The 24,635-nt window shown below is 49.2% G+C and overlaps 1 protein-coding gene across 2 annotated transcripts; it reads left to right on the top strand.

Annotated features, from left to right (window-relative positions):
- The first annotated feature begins 3,331 nt into the window (after nucleotides 1–3,331).
- Ubl7 (ubiquitin-like 7) lies at nucleotides 3,332–24,000 on the top strand. Of its 2 annotated transcripts, none has more exons than XM_013011973.1 (11): nucleotides 3,332–3,410; nucleotides 6,553–6,765; nucleotides 12,248–12,367; nucleotides 14,530–14,612; nucleotides 16,013–16,097; nucleotides 16,626–16,683; nucleotides 18,164–18,297; nucleotides 18,535–18,584; nucleotides 18,845–19,012; nucleotides 19,456–19,578; nucleotides 23,757–24,000. In XM_013011973.1, the coding sequence occupies exons 2-11, from the start codon at nucleotides 6,582–6,584 to the stop codon at nucleotides 23,892–23,894; spliced, it is 1,143 nt and encodes a 380-aa protein (XP_012867427.1). In that variant the 5' UTR covers nucleotides 3,332–3,410; nucleotides 6,553–6,581; the 3' UTR covers nucleotides 23,895–24,000. The 2 variants fall into 2 exon arrangements, with proteins under 2 accessions (XP_012867427.1, XP_012867428.1); XM_013011974.1 differs by lacking the exon at nucleotides 3,332–3,410 and adding an exon at nucleotides 3,411–3,485.
- The last annotated feature ends 635 nt before the right edge of the window (nucleotides 24,001–24,635 follow it).

Raw genomic sequence — 24,635 nt, 5'->3', positions numbered from 1 at the left:
TGAGGCCCTGGGTTCGATTCCTCAGCACCACATAAGCAAAAAGAAAAAAGCCAGAAGTGGCACTGTGGCTCAAGTGGTAGAGCGCTCGCCTTGAGCTGAGGGACAGCACCCAGGCCCAGAGTTCAGGCCCCATGACACAGAGACTGCCCTTAGCTTTGAACTGTGATCCTCAGATCTCAGTCTTCTAAGTAGCTAGGATTAACAGGTGTGAGTCACCAGGGCCCAGCTTGGGCACTGTGCTTTCAATCAAGGATAGCTAGCACTCTACACTTTGAGCCACAGTGCAACTTCCTGTCTTCTGGTGATTAATTATTGGTAAAAGTCTCATGCCTTCCTGCAAGGGCTGGCTTTGAACTGTGATCCTCAGATCTCAGACTCCTGAGTAGCTAGGATTACAGGTTTACAAAGTCTAGTTTTGGAACCTCATTTGTAACCTCCCCTCATCTCTTTAGTAACAAAATGCAGACTCAAATCTGTGTGGTTAGCTATTTTGCACCTCTCCCCTGAGGAAAAAGGTGGTTTTTATTTTCAGTTCCTCTTTTCAAGGGGCCAAAAGTTCCCCTTTTGGTCTTCTGAAAAGTGAGTTCTCTGTACCTTCCACACCACCTACTTGTAACACCAGCCTCTCTCTGGGTATGTAAATCTAACCTCCCAATTTAAAATTTTTATTTATTTATTTTGTTGGAAACTCTTGCCTCCAATTAACCAGCAAAAAAATCCAAAGAGCTGGGGTGTGTGGCTAGGTGGCAGAGCACCAGCCTTGAGTGAGAAAGCTACACCAAAGAGGAGAAGAAAAAAAAAAGTGGGGCTGGGAATGTGGCTTAGTGGCAGAGTGCCTTGAAGGGTTAAAAATTAAAAACCTCATTTTTTTACTAACTTGCTAACTGCTGACTTTGCTTCTGTAAACATGCTTGCATTCAAACCCCCCACCCCTTCCCTGGGAAATAAAACTGGGCAGTGACTCAAGGATATCGGCCGGACCGGCCCAGATGTCCGAATGTCAGCTCGCCCCAGGACAAAAACAGATAGTACATGCTTTTTTAGTTTTAGTTTATGTCTTTCAGTTCCAGTTTAGTTCAACAATCCCCGGGACAGACCTTGACAACAACCACCTGGCAAGCTAAGCCAAATGTCAACCAATCATAAGCCTGTAACCATGTAAATCCCCCCCTTAAACCAACCCCATGAGCCAATTGTATCACAAAAAGTGTTTCATGCTAATTTTGTGGTTTTCGCTTTTAAAATTGTCTGTAACCTCTGCTTGGGACTCCCTGTCTGTGAGGGACAGAGAGTCCGTTTGCGCAAATGCCAAATAAACTCCTCTTGCTTGCTGCATCTGCTGGTTTGAAGTCTTGGTTCCTGGGGCGCCCTCCCGTTGAAGGAAGTATCCCAGTGAGTCTGGGGTCTTTCATGCCTAACATGCATAAAGCCCTGGGTTTGATTCCTCAGTACCACATAAACAGAAAAAGCCAAGTGGCACTGTGGCTCAAGTGATGAGAGTACTAGCCTTGAGCAAAAGAAGCTCAGAGACAGTGCCCAGACCCCGAGTTCAAGCCCCAGCACTGGCAAAAAAAACAAAAAAAGATAGGAAGCCTGGTGCTGGTGGCTCACGCCTGTAATCCTAGCTACCCAGAAGGTTGAGATCTGAGGATCCTGGTTCAAAGCCAGCCCAGGCAGGAAACTCTGTTAAACTCTTATCTCCAATAAACCACCAGAAAACTGAAGTGGCGCTGTGGCTCAAGTGGTAGAGCACTTGCCTTGAGCTGAAGAGCTGAGGGACAGTGCCTAGGCCCAGAGTTTAGGCCCCACGACCAGCAAAAAAATAAAAATAAAAAAAGGATAGCAACCCTTCCACCTGTTCCCACTTTTAGAGGTGCAGATGTTAGCCTAACAGACCTCCCCACCCCCCCATTGGCCAACAAAGGGCCCTTTCGGTTTAGGCAAATAGGAGGAACCAGTACCAGTCTCCTCCCTCTCACCTTGAAGCAACATTCCATTAGGTCAGTTACAGCCACAAATGGAAACTGCAGACCCCCCTTATCTTCTGTTTGGGCGGCTGCCTTTGAGAACCCTTAGCCAAAGCACAGCCATTTCAGATTCAGACCCCACCTTGAAGGCCCTTGCCAAAAGCACCCCATTGTAAAGCCTTGACCGAAAAATATGAGCTGTTCCGATTTCAAAGCGCAGTTTCAGTTAGAAACTGAAAGCCCACTGACAGGTAACTCCCTAGCAACAGCCAATCAGTAACCAACAGGAAAGTACCTATAGCTCCAGATGTTTCCTTTTTGTTGTTGTGGTTGGTCGTAGAGCCTGAACTCTGGGCCTGCGCACTGTCCCTCAGCTCTTCAGCTCAAGGGCTTAGCGCTCTACCACTTGAGCGGCAGCGCGACTTCCGGCTTTTTCTGCTTATGTGGGGCTGAGGAATCGAACCCAGGGCCTCATGCATGCAAGGCAAGCGCTCTACCACGGAGCCACCTTCCCAGGCCCAGATGTCTCTTAAGATAGCACAGTTAGCATAGTTTGCTGCTTAGCGGCTAGCCAATAACTTACCCTTGCTAAACTGGAAGTCGAGGCTCTCCACCCGTTGTGAGTCCAGGCTCGAGCTTGCAATAAACGACTGTCGTGTGCTTGCAGCGGAATCGGCTCCTTGGTGGTCTTTGGGGATCCTTATCTGGGCGCAACAAACAACATGAGTCAGTCTCCAATCCACACAACTTCCCGCCCTGTGCCCCTCTAGGTGATGAAAACCCCTCCTCGGAGAGACAAGCGCTCTCCCTCCCTCCCCTTCCCTCTCCCCCCCCACCAGCCCAGTCGCCTCTCTTTCACAGGTGAGACCCCCTCCCACCCCGGGTGGATCCCCTGCAAGAAATCGCAACCCTTCCACCGGCTCCCGCGTTTTGGGGGTGCGCGTGAGCCCCCCCCCAAAGGTGAATCCCCTGCAGGAAATCAGCAACGAGGCGCGCGCACACCCGGGCGGCGCGAAGCCCGCGGGGAGGAAAAGCAACCTTAACGGCGGGTCCGCCGCCAAGGCCTCAGCACAGGTATCCCTCCCCTCCTTCCCGTTCACCTCCTCCGAGGAACCCACATCTCAAGATCCCCCCCTACCTCCACCGGCGCCCCGTGCTCCGGGAAGCCGACTCTCCCCACCGCGGACGCGCGCAGAGGCTGCAAAAGCCCGCGCTGGTAGAGAACTCAGAGACCACGCCTACCGGGAACCGGAAACCCCATGACGTAGCATCCCTAGCCAGCCAACTCGCCGCAGGGGGCGGGGCCACAGCGGTGGTGGCGGTGGTGGTGTTTTAGAAACTACAAGTCCCAGAATGCAGCGCGAGCCGCCGGTTTCCGGCCACAGGGGTCTGAGCGAGTGTTTACGCCGGCGACTCTGCGGCCGGGTTCCTTCCGCGGGACGGGTGAGAGGGCCCTGCTGTCGGGGTCGCGCGCGCGTGTTACGTGGGGTCGCTACGTGACTAGCTCTGCGGGGAGAGGTGGGGTCGCGTCTCCCCATGACGACCTCGGGACCTGGGGCCCGGCGGCTTCACCTTTCTGAGGGGCTGAGAAGCTGTCAAGTGGGGACGGTATTGCTATGAGATCGGTTCACGAAGGGGCCACGGCCTTCCTCCTCCCTGGGGCCCGCAGTCTCTTTGGAAGCCATCGTGTCTGTAACTACGACTTCTCTTCCACTCACCGAGCTGTGGACTGGTTTTCCAGGCAGACCTGTGTGCCAGGCCTGGGGGAGGATATTAACGTATCTAGTCTGCCTTCAGAGGCTTCAAACCAAACATGGTGCCGGTCCTGGGTCTTGAACTCAAGGCCCTGAGCAACTGTCCCTGAGCTGTTGCTCACGTCTGTAATCCTAGTTACTCAAGAGGCTGAGATCTCAGGATCATGGTTCAAAACCAGCCCGGGCAGGAAAGTCCGTGAGACTCTTGTCTCCAGTTAACCACCAGAATACCAGAAGTGGTGCTGTGACTCAAGTGGTAGAGCGCTGGCCTTGAGCTGAAGAGCTAAAGAGCTAAGGGACAGCGAGGCCCAGGTCCAGAGTTCAAGCCCCACAACCGACAAAACAAAAAAAAATGAGAGGGTGTGGGGCACAGGAAAGGGGAGACTTGGTAAGTAAATAGGTCTGTGAGCATCCACCTTTGGCCTTGGAGGAGTAGGAAATGTAAGGGGAATGGGTAAGAAGAGAGGATATCTTAAAGAGGTTGCATTTGTGTGGGTCTCAGTAGGAGTATATTGCTAAGACAGATGAGAGAGAGAGAGAGACTTCCATGGAAAGTAGAGCATTGTTAGGAGAAGAGCTTATGTGTTGGGGAGGAAAACTGATGGTGGACAGAGTGAATGGATTTGGAAGCCAAGATCTGAAGTTAAGGGGTGGGGAAGGTAACTGAGTGGTAGATTGCTTGCATGCATGAGGCCCTGGGTTCAATTCCTCAGCACCACATAAGTAGAAAAAGCTGGAAGTGGTGCTTTGGCTCAAGTGGTAGAGCGCTAGGCTTGAGCTGAAGAGCTGAGGGACAGTACCCAGGCCAGAGTTCAGGCCCCACAACTGAAGAGAAGACTGTTAGATCTGTTTTAAAGGAATGTGTTGTGGTAGGGTGCTGGTGGCTCACATCTGTCATCCTGGCTACTGAGGAGGCTAAGGTCTGAGGGTCAGGTTTGAAGCCAACCCCGGCAGGAAAGACTGTGTGACTCTGGATTTCCAATGAACCAGCAAAAAGCCTGAAGTGAAACTGTGGCTCAAAGTGGTAGAGTGCTAGCCTTGAGCACAAAAGCTCAGGGACAGCACCCAGGCCCTGCATTCAATTCCCATGATGAAACGAAAACTAGGTGTATTGTGGCTCAATGCCTGTAATCCTGACTATTCAGGAGGCTGAGACATAGAGGATGGAGATTCAAAGTCAACTGAGCAGAACAAGTTGAGAGAATCTAATTAACTTGCAAAAAGCCAAACTGGAGGGCATGGCTCAAATGATTAAGTGCCAGCTGCTGAGCATAAGAAACTTGCACCAGGGGCTGGGAAGGTGGCTCAGTGGTAGAGTGCTTGCCTTGCATGCCTGAGGCCCTGGGTTCCATTCCTCAGTACCACATAAGCAAAAAGAAAAAAGCTGGAAGTGGCGCTGTGGCTCAAGTGGTAGAGCGCTAGCCTTGAACTGAAGAGCTGAGGGACAGCGCCCAGGCCCAGAGTTCAGGCCCATGACCAGCCCCCCCCCCCAAAAAAAAAAAAACTTGCACCAGACCTAGGGGCTCTGAATTGAAGCCCTGATACTGGCACAAAATAAAATAATGTGTTAAGGGAAAATAGAGATCTTTGGTGGGGAGAGGCAAGAACTTGTTATAAAGATACTTTCGTTTATTTAATTAATATATTTTGTGTGGGCATTAGGGCTTAAACTCAGGGCCTTGCACTCTAGCTTGGTTTTTGTGCTCAGGGCTGCTTGGTACTCTTTCACTTAAACCACAGCTCCACTTCCGGCTTTTTTGCTGGTTCATTGGAGATAGAGAGTCTCACCAACTTTCCAGCCTGGGCTGGCTTCAATCTTGATCCTCATATCTCAACCTTGAGTAGTTAGGATTACAGGTATGAGCACCAGCACCTTGCTTAGCATAGATCTTTGAAAGGAAGTGGCAGGCAAGGCAGAAATAAGGAATATAGTGAGGGGAGGAAGTTAAATGATCTCCCTTAAACCTCACAACACCCCAATTTTTTTGGGGGGGTCAGTCATGGGGCTTGAACTCAGGGCCTGGGTGCTGACCCTGAGCTCTTTTGCTCAAGGCTAGCACTCTACCACTTTGAGACACAGCTCCACTTTCAGTATTCTGGTGGTTCATTGGAGATAAGAGTCTCCTATACTTTCCTGCCCCCACTGGCTTTGAAACATGATCCTCAGATCTCAGCCTCCTGAATAGCTAGCTTTTATTCTTTTTTTCTTTTTTCTTTTGGTTGATTGTGGAGCTTGAACTCTGGGCCTCATCTCTTCAGCTCAAGATGAGTGTTCTACCACTTGAGCCACAGCACCACTTCTGGTTTTCTGGTGCTTTATTGGAGATAAGAGTATCACGGACTTTCTTGCCCAGGCTGGCTTTCAACCGAGGTCCTCAGATCTCAACCTCCTGAGTAGCTAGGATTACAGGCATGAGCCACCAGGCAAACACCCTTATTGAATTGAATGGTATTTTATGCCTTCTTTCTTTTTTTTTTTTTTTTGGGTCCGGTTGTGGGGCTTGAACTCTGGGCCTGGGTGCTGTCCCTCAGCTCTTCAGCTCAAGGCTAGCACTCTACCACTTGAGCCACAGTGCCACTTCCGGCTTTTTTCTTTTTGCTTATGTGGTGCTGAGGAATCGAACCCAGGGCCTCGAGCATGCAAGGCAAGCGCTCTACCACTGAGCCACCTTCCCAGCCCTATGCCTTCTTTCAAGATGAAGAAACCGAGTCCTGGAGAGTTGAAATCCCAGGTTTCTCAGTGTCTCAGTACTTCTTGTCTCAGTCTATTTGCACGAGAAGTGGGATGGGGTGGTCCGTCCATTAATCACTAAAGATTTATTCTTTTACAGGGAGAAAGAGAGAGCGAGAAAGAGAGAGGATGTCTCTCTCAGACTGGCATCTGGCAGTGAAGCTGGCTGACCAGCCACTTGCTCCAAAGTCAATTCTGCAGTTGCCGGAGGCAGAACTGGGCGAATATTCGCTAGGCGGCTATAGTATTTCGTTTCTAAAGCAGCTGATTGCCGGCAAACTCCAGGAATCTGTGCCAGACCCTGAGCTGATTGGTAAGTCTCTGTGGACTGGGGTCAGGCTGTGGCTCTGCTCTCTTCTTGGGAGAGGATACTTCTGGAGTATAAGAGTGGCTGGGTATGATGGTGATCTTGGCATTGGGGAGACTGAGGCAGGAGAATCATGATTGGAGACCAACTGCCTACATAAGAGACCTTGTCTGAGGAGGGGTGAATTAAGGGACTGGAATTTGATGTTTCAAAATTAATGTATTGTTTTATGTAAGGAGAGACACAGAACCCCAGACAGAACTAAACTATTGGCCACCATTTCAGTTATGTGCTGTTATGAGTTACATCATAACAGAATTCCTTAATTATGATACTGTTGAGCTTATTTATTTATTTATTTTGCTAGCCCTGGGACTTGAACTCCAGACCCGGGCACTGTCCCTGAGCTCCTTTTTGGTCAAGGCTAGCACGCTACCACTTGAGCCACAATACCACTTCCAGCTTTTTCTGTTTATATGGTACTAAGGAATCAAACTCAGGGCTTCATACATGCTAGGCAAGCATTCTGCCAGTAAGCCACATTCCCAACTGCAACTCCTGGCTTTTTTTTTTTTTTTTTGCAGTTTGTCACTGTGATCTTCTTTCTTTTTCAAATTTTTTATTATGATTAAGTGGTTACATAATTTCCCAAATTTCACAGTATTGTGGGATAGTGAAGCTTATTTAAAGTGACAAACACATTCTAACTTTCATAGAACAAATTGTCTATCATGGTCTATAACGTTTATGGGTTCTATGAGCTTTGTGATACAGTTATTTCTTCCACATTGGGTGATATCATATGTACATTTCTTTTGTTTTGCATAGCATCAGCTGTTCCCTCTTTCCCACTTGTTCCCTCCCTCCCATCGCTGCCATTGATTGCTTAGCTCACTTTGGTCAATGTCCAGTGCAGTTGATGGGTCCTGCTGTCGTATGTTTTTCCCTGATTCCCTCTAGTTCTGTATCGTCTTCCTGGTTCCCCTCTAGTGTACACATATATACCATACATGTGATCAGCAGCATGGGGTTATTTAGTAGTAATTTGACCAAATGAGTGGAAGTCCTTTGTTTCTTAAGTCCTGTTAATTTTGTCGTATCACCTAACATTTTGGATTTAACATCCACTCATCAGGGAGACCATGTGCCATTTGTCTCTTTGCACTTGGCTTACCTCGCTCAACATGATTCCTTCTAGCTCCATCCATTTCCCTGCAAATGCCATTATTTTGTCGTTTCTAATGACTGCATAATATTCCATTGTGTATAGATACCACAATTTTTGGATCCATTCATCTGTGGTGGGACATCTGGGTTGTTTCCATATCCTGGCTATTGTGAACAGTGCTGCAATAAACATGGAGGTGCATGTGTTCTTGTATACTGGTTCCTGTTGTTCAGGATAGATGCCTAGAAGTGGTATGACTGGGTCATAAGGGAGGTCAATATTTCGCTTGCTGAGGAGCCTCCACACTGCTTTCTAAAGTGGTTGTATAAGTGTACATTCCCACCAGCAGTGTAATAGGGTTCCTCTTTCTCCGCATCCCCTCCAGCATTTGTTGTTGGCTGACTTGAGGATGTGGGCCATTCTGACTGGGGTAAGGTGGTATCTCAGGGTTGTCTTTATTTGCATTTCCTTCACAACCAGGGATGGTGAACATTTCCTCATGTATTTCTTGCCATTTTTATCTCTTCTTCTGAGAAGTCTCTCTTTAGTTCCCTTGCCCATTTAGTAATTGGTTTGTTAGGTTTGGGAGGGATTAGTTTCTTGAGTTCCCTGTATATACTGGATATTAACCCCTTGTCTGATATACTGCTAGTAAATATTTTTTTCCAATTAGTTGGTTGTCTTTCTAGCTTAGTTGCTATAGTTTTAGCTGTGCAGAAAGGTAGTCCCATTTGTCTAGTCTCTCCAATTTGTTGTGACCCTGGGACTCTGTTCAGGAAGTTCCTGCCTGTGCCTATAAGTTCTTTTTCTTTTTTTGGGGGGGGGGTCCAGTTGTGGGGCCTGAACGCTGTCCCTCAGCTCTTCAGCTCAAGGCTAGCACTCTACTGCTTGAGCCACAGCGCCACTTACAGCTTTTTTCTTTTTTCTTATGTGGTGCTGAGGAATCGAACCCAGGGCCTCAGTCATGCAAGGCAAGCGCTCTACCACTGAGCCACCTTCCCAGCCCTGTGCTTATAAGTTCAAGTGTCTCTCCTGCTCTATCCTGCAGTAGTTTCAGAGATTCAGGTTTGATATTAAGGTCTTTAATCCATTTTGAGTTGATGTTGGTGCATGGTGATAGGCTGGGGTCCACTTTTAATCTTCTGCATGTGGCCGACCAGTTTTCCCAGCACCAGTGGTTGAAGAGGCTGTGTTTCTTCCATTGTATGTCTTTGGCTCCTTTGCCAAATATCAGCTGACTGTAGGTATGTGGTTTTATTTCTGGATATTCTATTCTATTCCATTGGTCTTCGGGTCTGTTTTGGTGCCAGTACCATGCTGTCTTTGTTATTATGGCTCTATAGTAGAGTTTTGAAGTTCGGCATCGAGATCCCTCCCATGTTGTCTTTTTTTTCCCTAGAATTTGTCTTGGCTATTCTAGGTCTTTTGTTGTTCCATATGAATTTTTGGACTGTTTTCTATATTTCAGAAATGTACAGTCATTGGGGTTTTAATAGGATTTGCATTGGATTTGTATATTAATTTTGGCAGTATTGCCATTTTCACTATATTAAGTCTGCCTATCCAAGAGCATGGAAGGTCTTTCCATTTCCTAGTGTCTTCTGTAATTTCTTTCTTTAACTTTTTATAGTTCTCATTAAATAGTTCTTTTACATCTTTGGTTAGGTTAATTCCTAAATATTTTATTTTTTGGGAGGTTATTGTGAATGGGGTTGCTTCCTTTATTTCCCTCCCTGCTTGTACATTGTCAGTGTACAGGATGGTGACTGATTTTTGTGGGTTGATTTTGTATCCTGCTACTTTGCCGAAGTGATTTATAATTTCTAGGAGTTTTTGTTTTTTTGGTTTTTTTGTTTTGTTTTTTGTTGTCAGTTGTGGAGCTTGAACTCTGGGCCTGTGCGCTGTCCCTCAGCTCTTCAGCTCAAGGCTAGCGCTCTACCACTTGAGCCACAGCACCACTTCCAGCTTTTTTCTTATATGGTGCTGAGGAATTGAACCCAGGGCCTCAGTCATGCAAGGCAAGTGCTCTACCACTGAGCCACCTTCTGGAGATGGAATTTTTGGGATCATGAAAGTATAGTATCATGTCATCTGCAAAAGGAGATAATTTAACTTCTTTCCCTATGCAGATCCCTTTAATGTCTTTTTCTTCCTGGCTTTTTCTGGTTGTTGTTGGTCGGTTGGTTGTGGGGCTTGAACTCTGGGCCTGGACACTGTCCCTGCTCTCTTCAGCTCAAGGCGAGCGCTCTACCACTTGAGCCACAATGCTACTTCCGGTTTTCTGATGGCTTATTGGAGATAAGAGTCTCACACACTTTCCTGCCATCACTGGCTTTGAACCATGATCCTCAGATCTCAGTCTCCTGGGTAACTAGAATTACAGACGTGAGCCACTGGTGCCCCACTTTTAAAAAATGTATTGGAATCTGGGTTCTGCCGGTGGCTCATGCCTGTAATCCCAGCTACTCAGGAGGCTGAAATGTGATGATCACAGTTCAAAGCCAGCCGGGGCCTGGGGCAGGAAAGTCAGTGTCTCCAATAAACCACTCAGAAAACTGTAAGTAGTGCTTGCCTTGAGCTGAAGGGCTGAGGGACAGTGCCCAGGCCCAGAGTTCAAGCTCCACAACCAACAAACAACAGCAACAAAAATGTTTTGGAGATTAAAAGTCTCATGGACTTTCCTGCCCAGGCTGGCTTTGAATCAGGATCCTCCGATCTCAGCCTCCCAAGGAGCTAGGATTACAGGTGTAAGCCATCAGTGCCTGGGAGGTGAGGTGTGTGTGTGTATGTGTGTGTATGGTTGTTGATTTTTTTTGTCAGTCGTGGGTCTTGAACTCTGGGCCTGGGCGCTGTCCATCAGCTGTTCAGCTCAAGGCAAGCGCTCTACCACTTGAGCTACAGCGCCACTTCCGGTTTTTTCTGGTGGTTTATTGGCGATAGGAGGCTCACGGTCTTTCCTGCCCAGGCTGTCTTTGAATCTCCATCCTCAGGTCTCAACCTCCTGAGTAGCTAGGATTACAGGCATGAGCCACCAGCGCCCGGCGTGTGTATGGTTTTGATTAGTCATTTGACTTGAAATCAGGACCTTGGTGCTGTCTCTTAGCTCCTTTTGCTAAACACTAGTGTTCTAACACTTGTGTCACAGCTCCATTTCTGTTTTTATGTTTTTTATTGTAAAAATACTGTATAGAGGGGTTACAGTTACACCAGTAAGGTAATGAGTACATTTCCTATCGAGCATTGTTACCTCCTACTTTGTTTTTCCCCTACCATCCCTTCCCTCCCCACCTCCCCAACTCCTTCCTCCCCCCCCCCAAGTTGTTATCAACATAGTGTTTGTTTTTTGTTTTCAGTTGTGGGTCTTGAACTCTGGCCTGGGCGCTGTCCCTCAGCTCTTAGGCTCAAGGCTAGCACTCTACCACTTGAGCCACAGCAACACTTCCAGTTTTCTGGTGGTTAATTGGAGATAAGAGACTCAGACTTTTCTGGCTGGCTTTGAACTGCGATCCTCAGATCTCAGCCTCCTGAGTAGCTAGGATGACAGGCGTGAGCCACTGGCGCCCACCTCTTTCTTTTTTCTTTTTTTTAACGTCCAAGTTTGGGCTGGGTCTAGGGAAGAAATTTTTAATCAAGGGAGGTTCCTAACTGTATTCCTTAAGTCTTGAGGGATGGTTAGATGGGTTTTTGTTCGTTTGGTTGATGAGAAAGGAACACAGCAGGAAAAGGAAATGAAAGGTAAGTGCTGGTGGTTCACACCTATAGACCTAGTGACTCAGGAGGCTGGGAGCTGAGGATCAAAATTTGAAGCTAGACGATCAAAAAAAGTCTGTGACATTCTTCAATTAATCACCAAAAATCCAGAAGTGGAGCTGTGACTCATAGTAGAGTACCAGTTTTGGCCAAAAAGCTAAGAGACAGTGCCTAGGCTCTGAATTCAAGTCCCAGGACACAGACACACACACACACACACACACGGATACTCCTATTAATGAGCATATTAACACCTATTATCAACTACAAACTTTTTTGTGTGCTGGTACTGAGGCTTGAACCCAGGGCCTAGTGATCTTGCTTGGCTTTTCTGATCAAGGCTGGCATACTACCACTTGAGCCACACCTCACTTCTGGCTTTTGTTTTTTTAGTAATTAATTGGAGATAGGAGTTTCTTGGCTGGCTTGGAATTGAGATCCGCAGATCTCAGCCTCCTGAGTAGCTAGGATGTCAGGTGTGAGCCACCAGCACCTACAGAGTATCTCCTTTTAAAGAGTAGACATTCTCCATCAGCAAAATGGAAGCAGACATCTCTTTTTGTTTTTCAGACCTAATCTACTGTGGCCGTAAGCTGAAAGATGACCAGACACTCGACTTCTACGGCATTCAGCCAGGGTCCACAGTGCACGTTCTGCGCAAGTCCTGGCCTGAGCCCGATCAGAAACCAGGTAAGTCAGGGCTGGCCCTTAGTCAGATGGGCAGAGCTTCTAGAATATCTCCAAAGGGAAGGGTGGAGTGTTCTTAAAGCCTAAGCCTGGGTAAAACAAAGGGGTGATTTATTGAAATGGTGTATGGTATTAGGTGATACTTAAATTGCTTACTGAATTACAAACAGCCTAGTTGTTGACTCTCTTTTTTTTTTTGGCTGGTCCTAGAGTATGAATTTGGCCTAAGTGATATTCCTGAGCCTCTGTAGGCCCAAGGCTAGTGCTTTTCCACTTGAGCCAAAGCACCATTTCCAGCTTTTTTTCGTGGGGCCTGAACTCTAGGCCTGGCCACTATCCTTCAGCTCTTCAGCTCAAGGCTAGCGCTCTACCACTTGAGCCACAGATCCACTTCTGGCTTTTTCTGTTTATGTGGTGCTGAGGAATCGAACCCAGGGCCTCATGCATACAAAGCAAGCACTCTACCATTGAGACACCTTCCCAGCCCCCATTTCCAGCTTTTTTGGGATGAGAGTCTCAGAAGGACTTTTCTGCCAGGCTTGCTTCAAATTGTGATCCTCAGATCTTGCTTCTTTTTTTTTTTTTTTTTTTTTTCGGTCATGGGGCTTGAACTCTGGGCCTGGGCACTGTCCCTCAGCTCTTCAGCTCAAGGCAAGCACTCTACCACTTGAGCTACAGCGCCACTTCCGGTTTTCTGGTGGTTTATTGGAGATAGGAGTCTCACGGTCTCTCCTGCCCGGGCTGGCTTTGAACCTCGATCCTCAGACCTCAGCCTCCTGAGTAGCTAGGATTACAGGCGTGAGCCACCAGCGCCCGGCTTAGATCTTGCTTCTTATGTAGCAAGGATGACAGGTGTGAGCCATGGGCTCCTGGCTTCTTGTATTTTCTTTTTCTTTTTCTTCTTTTTTTTTTTTTTGGTCTGTCATGGGCCCAAGCACTGTCCCTCAGCTCTTCAGCTCAATGCTGAGCCACAGTGCCACTTCTGGTTTTCTGGTTGTTTATTGGAGATAAGAGTTTCACAGCTTTTCCTGCCCAGGCTGACTTTGAACCTCCATCCTCAGATCGCAACCTCCTGAGTAGCTAGAATGACAGGCATGAGCCATTGGGGCCCCCTAAGAAAGTTTAGGGTTTTGTTGTTGTTGTTGTTTTGCTTTGCTTTTGTCAGTCATGGGCTTGAACTCTGGGCCTGGGCTCTGTCCCTAAGCTCTTCAGTTCAAGGTGACCTCTCTACCACTTGAGCCATAGCACCACTTCTTAGTGGATCAATTCCTTCCTTCCTTCCTTCTTTTCTTTCGTTCGTTCTTTCTTTTTTTTTTTTTTTTGTCACTCATGGGGCTTGAACTCTGGGCCTGGGCACTGTCCCTGAACTCTTCAGTTCAAAGTGAGCTCTCTATCACTTGAGCCACAGTGCCCCTTCCTTCTTTTTTTTTAAAGACTTAAAGAAACATGGAAATATGGACGAGGACATAGTTTCCCCGGACTAATGTTTGCTGAATACTGCTCTTCTTGTCCTCACCAACCTTGGACCATATGCACACTGACACATTTTATAGTTCAGAGAATGCGCATACCACTTTGCATTCTATTTCTTTCTCTTAACATATTGTGTCAGCAGAGTGCTATGTTGTCAAGATTGCAGTATACTTTTTTTTTTCAAATTTCTGCATAAGTCTTCTGAGTTGATTATATATTCTTCCTTTTTTTTTCAAGTGTAAGCGGGGAGTGACAAGACTTCTCACTGCTGGAACTTGGATTTGTTTCTCTACTGGCTATCTCTGAAAAAAAACATTGCATTTTTCATATCACTGTCACCAACCAAGTTTTTCCCTTTTTTTGGTGCTGGTACTGGGCTTGAACTCAGTGCTGGTGCTTTCCCTGAGCTTTTTCACTCAAAGCTGATATTCTACCCCTTGAGCCTCAGCTGTACTTCTGGCTTTTTGCTGGTGCTTCATTGGAGATAAGAGTCTCATGGACTTTCCTGCCTGGGGCTGGCATTGAACCACTCAGCCTCCTGAATAGCTAGGATGACAGGCGTGAGCCACTGTGAGGAGGGAAGGGAATGTGTAGGCCAGGCCGCACCGAGTCGTAGGCTGCCATGATGTTCTTCCAGCCCTGAGGGGGACAGGGTCCGGGCCTGTAGGGTCAATGAATGTCTTCTCCTCCAGAACCTGTGGACAAAGTCGCCGCCCAGAGGGAGTTCCGGGTCCTGCACACTGCCTTGCACAGCAGCTCCTCCTACCGGGAGGCGGTGAGTATGACATGCCTGAATTGCAGTCGAGAGCATGAGGGTGTGTTGGCGAGTGGTCGGGAGTGGGAGCTGGCAGCCCATTTCCATGGCAACTCAGAGTTCCTCTGGGAGTTTCTGCCATGGCTGTGGGCCTCCCTGGAGCCCTGTGTCTCCCCGCCCCGCCCCAAAGAGCGGGTCTCAGCCAGGCGATGGCTGTTAGTTCTCTCCAATGATAATGATACACCCCCTCCTCAGACTGGCCTGGTGGGCTGAATATAGTGAGGCAGAGGGTCCTAGGTAATTTCTGAAGGGCCCCCGTGCTGGGACCGTGGCTGAGCTGCCCGCCTGCGGCTCTTTAGTGTGAAGTTCCTCCCTGGGGAAATGGGCTGCTGTCTCTCTGTGGGAGAATTGACGGGCCGAATTAACCCAGCATTAGTACAGCGTGAACTTCCCACCAACAGATGTAATTGTGTACAGATGGGCCAGGGCTTAGGGGAGCTTTTGTTATTGGCTTTCTCGTGCAAGATTTTATTTTAGAAGTAGTGGGAATATGGGGTGGAGGAGGTTTACTGTGGATTTCCTTCCTTCCTTTCCCTCCCTCTTCCCCCGACTCCCCCCCTTCCTCTCTTTTCCTTCCCTCCCTCTGTCACCCTCCTACTTCCTCTTTCCCTCCCTCTCCCTCCTTCCTTCTCTCCCTCCCTCTTTCCCTCCCTCTCTCATCTTTTTCTGTTCCCCCTCCCTCTTTTTCCCCCTCCCTCTTTAACTCCCTCTTTCCCTCCTTTTCTCCCTCCTTCCCTTCCTCTTTTATTCTTTCTTTTTGTGCCAATTCTGAGGCTTGAACTCGGCCTGGGCACTGTTCCTGAATTTTTGTGCTCAAGGCTAATGGTCTACCACTTTGAGCCACAGCTCCATATCTGGCTTTTGGGGTAGTTAATTGGAAATAAGAGCCTCATGGACTTCTTTTTTCTTTTTCCTTTTCTTTTCTTTTTCCTTTTTTTGTTGTTGTTGGTGGTGGTTGTAGGCTTGAACTCTGGGCCTGAACACTGTCCCTGAGCAATTCAGCTCAAGGCTAGTGCTCTACTATTCAAGCCACAGCGCCACATCCGATTTTCTGGTGATTAATTGGAGATAAAGAGTCTCACAGACTTTCCTGCCCAGACTGGCTTTGAACCATGATCCCCAGATCTCAGTCTCCTGAGTAGCTAGGATGACAGGCATGAACCACCGGTGCCCAGCTTCATGGACTCTTTTGCCCCATTGGCTTCAGACTTTCCTTCTCAGACCTTAGCCTCCTGAGTAGCTTGGATTATAGGCTTGAGCCACAACGCCTGGCTTGAGGAAGTTCTTTAGCGGTGGGCATTTGATGAAAGGTAGGCTAGTTGGAAGAGTAAACCACTCCCCCCCACCCATTTTTCTTGCAGGTTTTTAAGATGCTCAGCAATAAGGAATCGCTGGATCAGATCATTGTGGCGACCCCAGGCCTCAGCAGTGACCCCATTGCTCTGGGTAAGCATAAGCGAAGATCCAAGGAAACAAAATGAGAAGGCATTGGCCCTAAAGAGATTCCCACTATCCCTTTTTTTTGGAGGGGGGTGGGAATCTCACTGGTCTTGGAGAAAGATGGACTAATCAAGATGTGCTTCATCATGTAGTAGAGAGGACAAGAGGAGACACAAACAGAGAGAAGAAGGGTGGAAATGCAGTCATTATAACCAGTGTACACTGTATAAAAAAGTAGGTAGCCATGCTCCAGTGGTTTATGCCTGTTATCCTAGCTACTCAGGAGGCTGAGATTTGAGGATTGGGGTTCAAAGCCAGCTCAGGGCAGGAAATTCTGAGACTCTTACCTCCAGTGAACTACCAGAAAACTGCAAGTGGCGCTGTGGCTCAAGTGATAGAGCGCTAGCCTTGAGCAAAAGAGCTCAGTGATAGTAACCAGGCCTTGAGTTCAGTCCCAAGACCAGCACCAAAAATAAGATGAACATCCCTCTTGGATCCGTCCCTCTGTCTGAGGGGCTCTCTGCTCATTTTCAGGGGTCCTCCAGGACAAAGACCTCTTCTCCGTCTTTGCTGACCCCAACATGCTGGATACGTAAGTATCACTTCTGCCTCATTGTCGCTAGATTCTGCTGTGGGAGTGGTGCTCACCCTGTCCGTGTCTAGTCTGCCTTCTGACTATGAATGTGGCAAAGCTGTGTAGAGGGCCAGGACACAGCCACGTTTGTTCAAGGGGAGGGTTCCGTGTGCCAGGAGCTGTGGAAGTCAGGTTCTAGAGCTCAGAGCTGATGGCTGCCTAGGCATGGGCTGGCCATCATTGTTTCAGCATGAGCCCTCGTGCATTCTGGTCTCCACATTCCTTCCCCTCTTTGGGGAGATCTGGGGGTCCTGCAGTTTGATGAACTCGGGGCCTGGGTGCTGTCCCTGAGGTATTGTGGTCAAGGCCGGCACTCTACCACTTGAGCCACATCTCCACTTACAGCTTTTTCAGTGGTTCATTGGAGATAAGAGTTGCGTGGCTGGCTTTCTCAGCCTCTTGAGTTTCTCAGATTACAGGTATGAGCTACCACACCCAACTAATAGGAACCTTTCACAGATTTTAAGCTAGGAAAAGTAATCGAGTGTTAGGTGTGGAAGGGACAGCAGAGGCTCTGTCCCCTAGGATAAAAAAGGGGCTGTCATCAGGCTGCTGGAGGGCAGAGGCAGCCGAGAAAAGCCACTTCCTTATACATCACTGTCCCAGTCATTCTTCGGGGGTACTGGCCCCAAACCGTTCAGACTTGCAAAACAAGTTACATGCTAAAAGTTCCTGCTGACCCTGACCCTATAAACCCTGCTACAACCAGACTCTGTGTGCCCTATCTGATCCTGACCAGGGAGTTCACCTGGGAGTGTACCCCAATGAACTTTCCTGTCAATCAAAAAAAAAAGGGTGGGGTGCTGTCTATGGTTGCCTGGTGCAACCATAGACATGGATACTGCACCTTGGGCCTACCTGTCTTTCCCATCATGCCTTGCTTGAAGCAGAGGTGACAGATCTATAGCAGATCTCAAAAGCTGGATGATTGTAAACAAGGATGTTCTTTGTTTCTTTTCTTTTCTCTTTTTTGGCGGGTGCTGACCCTTGGGCTTGAACTCCTTTAGCTTTTTAACTCAAGGCTAGAGCTCTACCACTTGAGCTTCTACCTCAGCCAGGGGCCAGTGGCTCATGCCTGTAATCCTAGCTACTCAGGAAGCTGAGATCTGAGAATCTCAGTTCAAAGCCAGCCCGGGCAGGAAAGTCCGAGAAACTCTTACCTCCAATGAACCACCAGAAAACCGGAAGTGGTGCTGTGGCTCAAGTGGTAGAGCACTGACCTTGAGCTGAAGAGCTCAGGGACAGCGCCCAGGCCCAGAGTTCAAAAGAGTCTCATGGACTTTCCTGTCTGGGCTGGTTTTAAGCCATGATCCTCAGGTCTCAACCTCTGGAATAGCTTGGATGGCAGGCATGAGCCACCGCACTTGGCTTGTTCTTCGCTTCTGAGTCATGTGACCCGAGCCAAAGCGCTTGTCGTTCCCCCATCCCCCCCATCTAGGTTGGTGCCCGCTCACCCAGCATTGGTCAATGCCATCATCTTGGTTCTGCACTCGGTAGCAGGCAGCACCCCGATGCCGGGAGCTGACTCCTCTTCCCGGAGCGTGCCGTCCAGCTCGTACCGGGAGATGCCAGGTGAGGCCCCCAGGGAGCTGGTAACGGCCCAGGGACTCACTTTCCTCGGCGGCTATGTATAGCGTTGGCAGAGGGCGTTCCTTGGGAGCGCTCGGTTTGAGTCAGGAAGTGCATCTGTCCTGTAATTTTCCAACGGGAGCGAGGAGGTAGGAATTTGGAGAGGAGCTTGAGCTGTGATCTGGAGCCGCGCCTGGGCCTTCCTGTTCTCCCTCTTGGAGTCTGTTCCCTCTCCTCCAGGTGGCTTCCTGTTCGAAGGGCTCTCAGACGAGGAGGATGACTTTCACCCCGTGAGTGGCTAACTGCTGGCCCTTGGGGGGAGAAGGGGCGCTCTCCCTGGGATCCGGCACTCCCAGGGCTGGGAAGTGTAGCGCTGGGCTCTCCTGGGGTGTGTGTGGGGGGGGGGTGGCTGTGGGGAGTCATATTCACGCCATACTAATATTCCTTTGGGGGCTTGGAGGATCGCCTCGGCTGGTTTTGGCGTGGGGGTGGCATTCTCTTGCGACCTTCTCACTGCCCCGCCTCTGATTTTGGGTGCCATCTTTTCCAGAGCACCCGGTCCACGCCCTCTAGCAGCACACCCAGCTCCCGTCCAGCCTCTCTGGGGTACAGTGGGGCAGCGGGGCCCCGGCCCATAACCCAGAGCGAGCTAGCCACTGCGCTGGCCTTGGCCAGCACGCCCGAGAGCAGCTCCCACACACCCACCCCCGGCACCCAGGTAAGAGAGAGGCCTGGGGAGGGCAAGGACGGGCCTTAAGGGGGTGTTTTCCCCCACCCCCCCCCACCCTGGGGAGCCTTTGCTAACCCTAGTGCTAGATCTGCTCTCAAAAGAACCCTGCAATCGGGGCCACCCCAGGGTTTAGCCCGGGCCTGGCCAGCCCCTATGTCTTCATCCTTAGTAGAGTTTAGGCATCATTGCTTCCACAGCTGGCCCCCCACCAGTTCTAGGGCCCTAGGGTCTTGTCTGGGGCTTGGGGGCTCTGTGTCCGTTTCCCTGGAATGGAAGAGAATGGACCCATTTCCTGCCTGTGTAGCTTTTGGGCTACAGCAGCCTCATGGGAGTGAAGTTCCCCAGGAGTATTGTGGGCCGTGTGAGCTCGGTGGTAACTCGGGAGGCTGAGCTGGCTCTGAGGGCCACTCTGACTGCACGTTTGTCTCCAGGGCCATTCCTCGGGGACCTCTCCGATGTCCTCTGGTGTCCAGTCAGGGACACCCATTACCAACGACCTCTTCAGCCAGGCCCTCCAGCATGCCCTGCAGGCCTCCGGGCAGCCCAGCCTCCAGGTAAGTCTGCCGCACTTCCTGGGTTCTGTGAAGACTCTTTGGGTTTGTTCCCTCCCCCTCCTATCCCAAAACTGGGACTCAAACTCAGCACATAATGCTCCTGCTGGCATTCTGCCACCCGAGCCATATCACTACTCCCTGTTTAGTTTTTGTGCCAGTCTTAGGGCTTAACCTCAGGACAGCATGTTGTTCCCTTAGCTTTCTTTTTTTTTTTTTTTATCAGTCATGGGATTTGAACTCTGGGCCTGGGCGCTGTCCCCGAGCTCTTCAGCTCAAGGCTAGCGCTCTACCACTTGAGCCACAGTGCCACTTCCGTTTTTCTGGTGGTTTATTGGAGATAAGAGTGTCACAGACTTGGGGCTGGGAAGATGGTTGAGCGCTTGCCTTGCATGCATGAGGCCCTGGGTTTGATTCCTCAGCACCACATAAGCAAAAAGATAAAAGCCGGAAGTGGTGCTGTGGCTCAAGTGGTAAAGCGCTAGCCTTGAGCTGAAGAGCTGAGGGACAGCGCCCAGGCCCAGAGTACAGGCCCCACGACCGGGCCCCCCCACAAAAAAAAAAAAAGTGTCACAGACTTTCCTGCCCAGGCTGGCTTTGAACTACAATCCTCAAATCTCAGCCTCCTGAGTAGCTAGGATTATATATGTGAGTCACTGGAGCCCAGCTCCCTTACCTTTTTTGTTTAAGGCTGGCACTCTACTACTTGAGCCACAGGTCCATGTCTGTCTTTCTGCTATTTAATGAAGAATAAGAGTTTCCACAGACTTTCCTGCCTGAGCTGGCTGTGAACTGAGATCCTTAGATCTCAGCCTCCTGAGTAGCTAGGATGACAGGCCTGAACCACAGGCACCCAGCCCTTCATTTCTTGACTTGGGTAGTCATTGTTGTAGTCAAGTATTCATTCATTCATTCATTCACTCAATGAGCACCAACTAAGCATTGTACACGTTTATTCTGGGCTTGCATCCCTGGATCCAGGTTCTGGGGCTCAGAGTGAGTTCCATGCCTGCTTTCTTGGCTGGGCCTCACTCAGAGCCTTCCCTGCCTTCTCGCTCCACATATGGGCATGCATTTCCCTCTGCTCATGAGGTAGCTATTGATGAAGCCAGGAAGATACTGGAAGGAAATGTAGGTTTCTTGAAATCCTTACAGTAGAGAAGGCCTTTCATGGCTGAAACTTAGAATCCCAAGAGCCAACAAATAAAAGTGAATACACTTGGAGTTTGTGAATTTGAAAACTGCCTGACAAAGCAAGTCCAGAAAACACTCTAGTGGCTCATGCCTATAATCCTAGCAACTCAGGAGGCTGAGATCTGAGGATCCTAGTTCAGGACAGGAAAGTCCATGAGACTCTGTCTCCAATTAGCCACCAAAAGGCCCAAAATGGAGCTGTGGCTCAACTGATAAGAGTGCTGGCCTTGGGCTGGGAAGGTGGCTCAGTGGTAGAGCGTTTGCCTTGCATGCATGAGGCCCTGGGTTCGATTCCTCAGCACCACATTAGCAAAAAGAAAAAAGCCAGAAGTGGCGCTGTGGCTCAAGTGGTAGAGCGCTCGCCTTGAGCTGAAGAGCTGAGGGACAGCACCCAGGCCCAGAGTTCAGGCCCACGACCGGACCCAAAAAAAAAAAAAGAGTGCTGGCCTTGAGCAAAAAAGCTCAAGGACAGTGCCAGGCCTTGAGTTCAAGTCCCAGGACTGGTACAAAAAAGTAAAGTCTAAAAAAAGACAGAAAACAAAACTAATTCCCATCAGCCAAGTCTAGAGGCCAACAGTAAGATGTAAAGTCTTCCTGATGTATAGAGGTCTAGAAATTTCAGCCCTGTAATTCCAATGAAAAGTGAGCGAAGGATATGAGCAAGCTGTTCTTGAAAAGGAAGTTCAGATATCTGTAAGGTCAGTAGTTCCCAGCAGTCCCAATTCTCAGAATTTGACCAGGAAAATGTGTGCACATGTAGAAAATGATAGTTGCATTGTCTCTGGGGCATTACTTACCATGCCAAAAGATTGAGTTAGAATATTATATGATTATTAAATAAGTTCTTTGTGCCAGGCATGGTGGCTCATGCCTGTAATCCTAGCTACTCAGGAGGCTGAGATCTGAGGATTGAGGTTCAAAGCCAGCCTAGGCAGGAAAGTCCATTAAACGGTTATCTCCAATAAACCACCAGAAAACCAAAAGTGGCGCTGTGGCTCAAGTAGTAGAGCACTGGCCTTGAGCTGGAGAGTTGAGGGACAGTGCCAGGCCCAGAGTCCAAGCCCCATGACTGACTGTTGCTGGGTATGGAGGCATATACCTTTAATCTTAGTACCTGGGAAGTTGAGTCAGGAAGATCTCAAGTTCAAGGCCCATCTGAGCTACATAGTAAGAGCCTGTGTAAAAGAAAAACAAAAACCCCAAAAGTCTGGCTAAGGTGTTTGACTCATGCCTGTAGCCCTCAACTACTGGGGTGGCTAAAATATTGGGGGAATTTTAGTTCAAGGCAGCCTGAGCAGAAAGGTTCAGGAGAGGGGCTGGGAAGGTGGCTCAGTGGTAGAGTACTTGCCTAGCATGCATGAAGCCCTGGGTTCGATTCCTCAGTACCACATACACAGAAAAGTGTGGTACATACACACACCAGAAGTGGTGCTGTGGCTCAAGTAGTAGATTGCTGGCCTTGAGCAAAAGAAGCTCAGGGACAGTGCCCAGGCCCTGAGTTCAAGCCCCAGGACTGGCAAAAGGAAAGAAAAGTTCAGGAGACCCTCCTCCACTAGCTTCCACTCCCCACCCCGCATTCTCAATCCATAGCTGGGCATAGTGATTGTCCTCCCAAGCTATGTGGGAGGCTGAGATCGAGAGGATCGCAGTTTGAGGCGAACCTAGGCAGAAAGGTCACGGGAGGGAAGCTGCATGTGATCGTACATGCCTGTGAACCCCGGCACATTACAAGAAGCCTACAGATAACAAGAAGCCTACAGTCGGCGAATTGAAGTCCAGGCATACACCCAGATGGGAAGGGAGACCCTATCTCAGAAATAACCAGAGGGAAAACAGGGCTGGAGGTGTGGCTCAGCACTAGAGCTCCTGCCTAGCTAGGGTGAGGCTGAGTTCAAACCCCAGTGCCACTCTGTGTGCCAGCATGGGAACTTCTCTGGGATAAATTGATCGCATGAAAGAGGGGGGAAAACAAAAATAAAAACATAACCCAAAGGGGTAAGGGAGGATGTAGAACAGGGTAAGAAAAGGATAAACATAGGAATAAATGTATTTTCTCAAAGGATGTAAAATTGGTTGTCTTAGGGTAGGAGTGGGTGTTAGAAAATGAAACTAGTTATTTGTATTTGTTTTCTGGCTTTCAGTGGGAGGGTTTGTTTCCTTTTGGTTTTTTTGTTTCTTTGTCAGTACTAGGGTTTGAACTCTAGCTTGCTAGGCAGGTGCTCTTCCACTTGAAGCATGTCCTTAGCTTTCTTTTTTCCTTTTTTTTTTTTTTTTCTGGTTGTAGGGCTTGAGTGCTGTCCCTGAACATCTTTTGTTCAAAGAAACTGCTCTACCAACTGAGCCACAATACCACGTTCAGTTTTTTCCAGATTTTTCTGGAGATAAAATCTCATGCATTTGCGGGTGCTGGTGGCTCACACCTGTAATCCTATCTACTCAAGAGGCTGAGATCTGAGGATCGAGGTTCAAAGCCAGCCCTGGCAGGACAAAGTCTGTGAGACTCTTATCTCCACTCAATCACCAGAATACAAGAGGTGGCGCTGTGGCTCAAGTGGTAGAGTGCTCCCCTTGAGCTGAAGAGCTGAGGGACAGTGCCCAGACCCAGAGTTCAAGCCCCACGACTGACAAAATTATCTCCCTCTCATTTGTGTGTGTGTGTGTGTGTGTGTGTGTGTGTGTGTGTATGCACACGCATGTGCAGATAGAGGAGAAAAAGTAATCTTTTCTGATTTAAACATTGAATAATTTGTGCCTTCTGTTTGATTTTTTTCCCCCTTTGGTAATCCTGGGATTTGAACTCAGGACCTGGAGCAGGCGCTCCATCACTTGAGCCACATCCCCAGCCCTCTCTTGATTTCTTTCACTGAAAAACATGGCGTTTCCTCTCTTAAACCTCAAGCCTATCTTTTCAGCCAGCCCTATTCCTGGGGCCTCCTACCTCCCTTCCTTGCCGTTAACTGCCTTCTGCCTTCTGGGTCTTTCCACAGAGCCAGTGGCGGCCTCAGCTGCAGCAGCTGCGTGACATGGGCATCCAGGATGATGAGCTGAGTCTGCGGGCCCTGCAGGCCACTGGGGGCGACATCCAGGCGGCCTTGGAGCTCATTTTTGCCGGGGGAGCCCCGTGAACCCCATGATGAAGCCCCAGCTCAGCCTGAGCAAGGCCTGAGCAAGAGGCGCTCACAAAGCTCCCTCCCTCCCACCTCCCCCAAATACACCTGACTCTCAACTCTCCCACTTTGTCCTGTGCTTGGCGATGCTGGCTGGTGTGAGCTGGTGGGGGGGGGGGGGCAGGTAGGGTGTGTGCCATTGGAGCGGGGCCGGCCCCTGGGTCTAGGCAGAGAACAGAGGATCCCTGGCATGCTGTGTGGTAGCCATGTTGGCCTTGGGGGCAAGTTTCTACCAGTAGCCCTCCTTCCCTCCAGATGCTGGTGGTTTGGGGGGACCCGCCCATGCTGCTGCCATTTTTTTAGGGTGGCTGTTCTGTTGCCAAGAGAGGCTCATGCTTCTGAGATGTCCCCCACTCGGACTAGCCAGGGGATGTGAGGTCAGGGGTGCTAACCCTGCAGATGAGCTCCCTGCTTCCCCAAGCCTTCTGAAAGGGTCTTTGTCTCTATCCTGATCTCCTCTATGCCAAGTTCTTCAATGCTTACTAGTGTGTGCGCACGCGCATGCGCACACACCAGTCCTGGGCCTTGAACTCGGTCTGAGCACTGTCCCTGAGCCTTTTCACTCAAAGCTAGCACTCTACCCCTTGTGCCACAGCTCCCCCTTCTAACTTTTTGGTGGCTCCTTAAGAGATACGAGTTTTATAGACTTTCCTGCCCAGGCTGGCTTTGAACCATGATCCTCAGATCTCAGCCTCCTGA

Source organism: Dipodomys ordii, unplaced genomic scaffold (genome assembly GCF_000151885.1).
Source record: "Dipodomys ordii isolate 6190 unplaced genomic scaffold, Dord_2.0 Scaffold15, whole genome shotgun sequence".
Lineage (NCBI taxonomy): Eukaryota > Metazoa > Chordata > Mammalia > Rodentia > Heteromyidae > Dipodomys > Dipodomys ordii.
Note: the sequence above shows the minus strand (reverse complement) of the source record. Positions and strands in the feature narration are given on the sequence as shown.

What these genes read in the sequence shown, in the direction of transcription:
- Ubl7 (XM_013011973.1), top strand. Translation starts at nt 6,582, where the DNA reads ATGTCTCTCTCAGACTGGCATCTGGCAGTGAAGCTGGCTGACCAGCCA. An exon ending in GCTCCTCCTACCGGGAGGCG is followed by an intron (nt 14,613 to 16,012) that starts GTGAGTATGACA and finishes TTTTTCTTGCAG; the next exon opens with GTTTTTAAGATGCTCAGCAA. An exon ending in AGGAGGATGACTTTCACCCC is followed by an intron (nt 18,585 to 18,844) that starts GTGAGTGGCTAA and finishes CATCTTTTCCAG; the next exon opens with AGCACCCGGTCCACGCCCTC.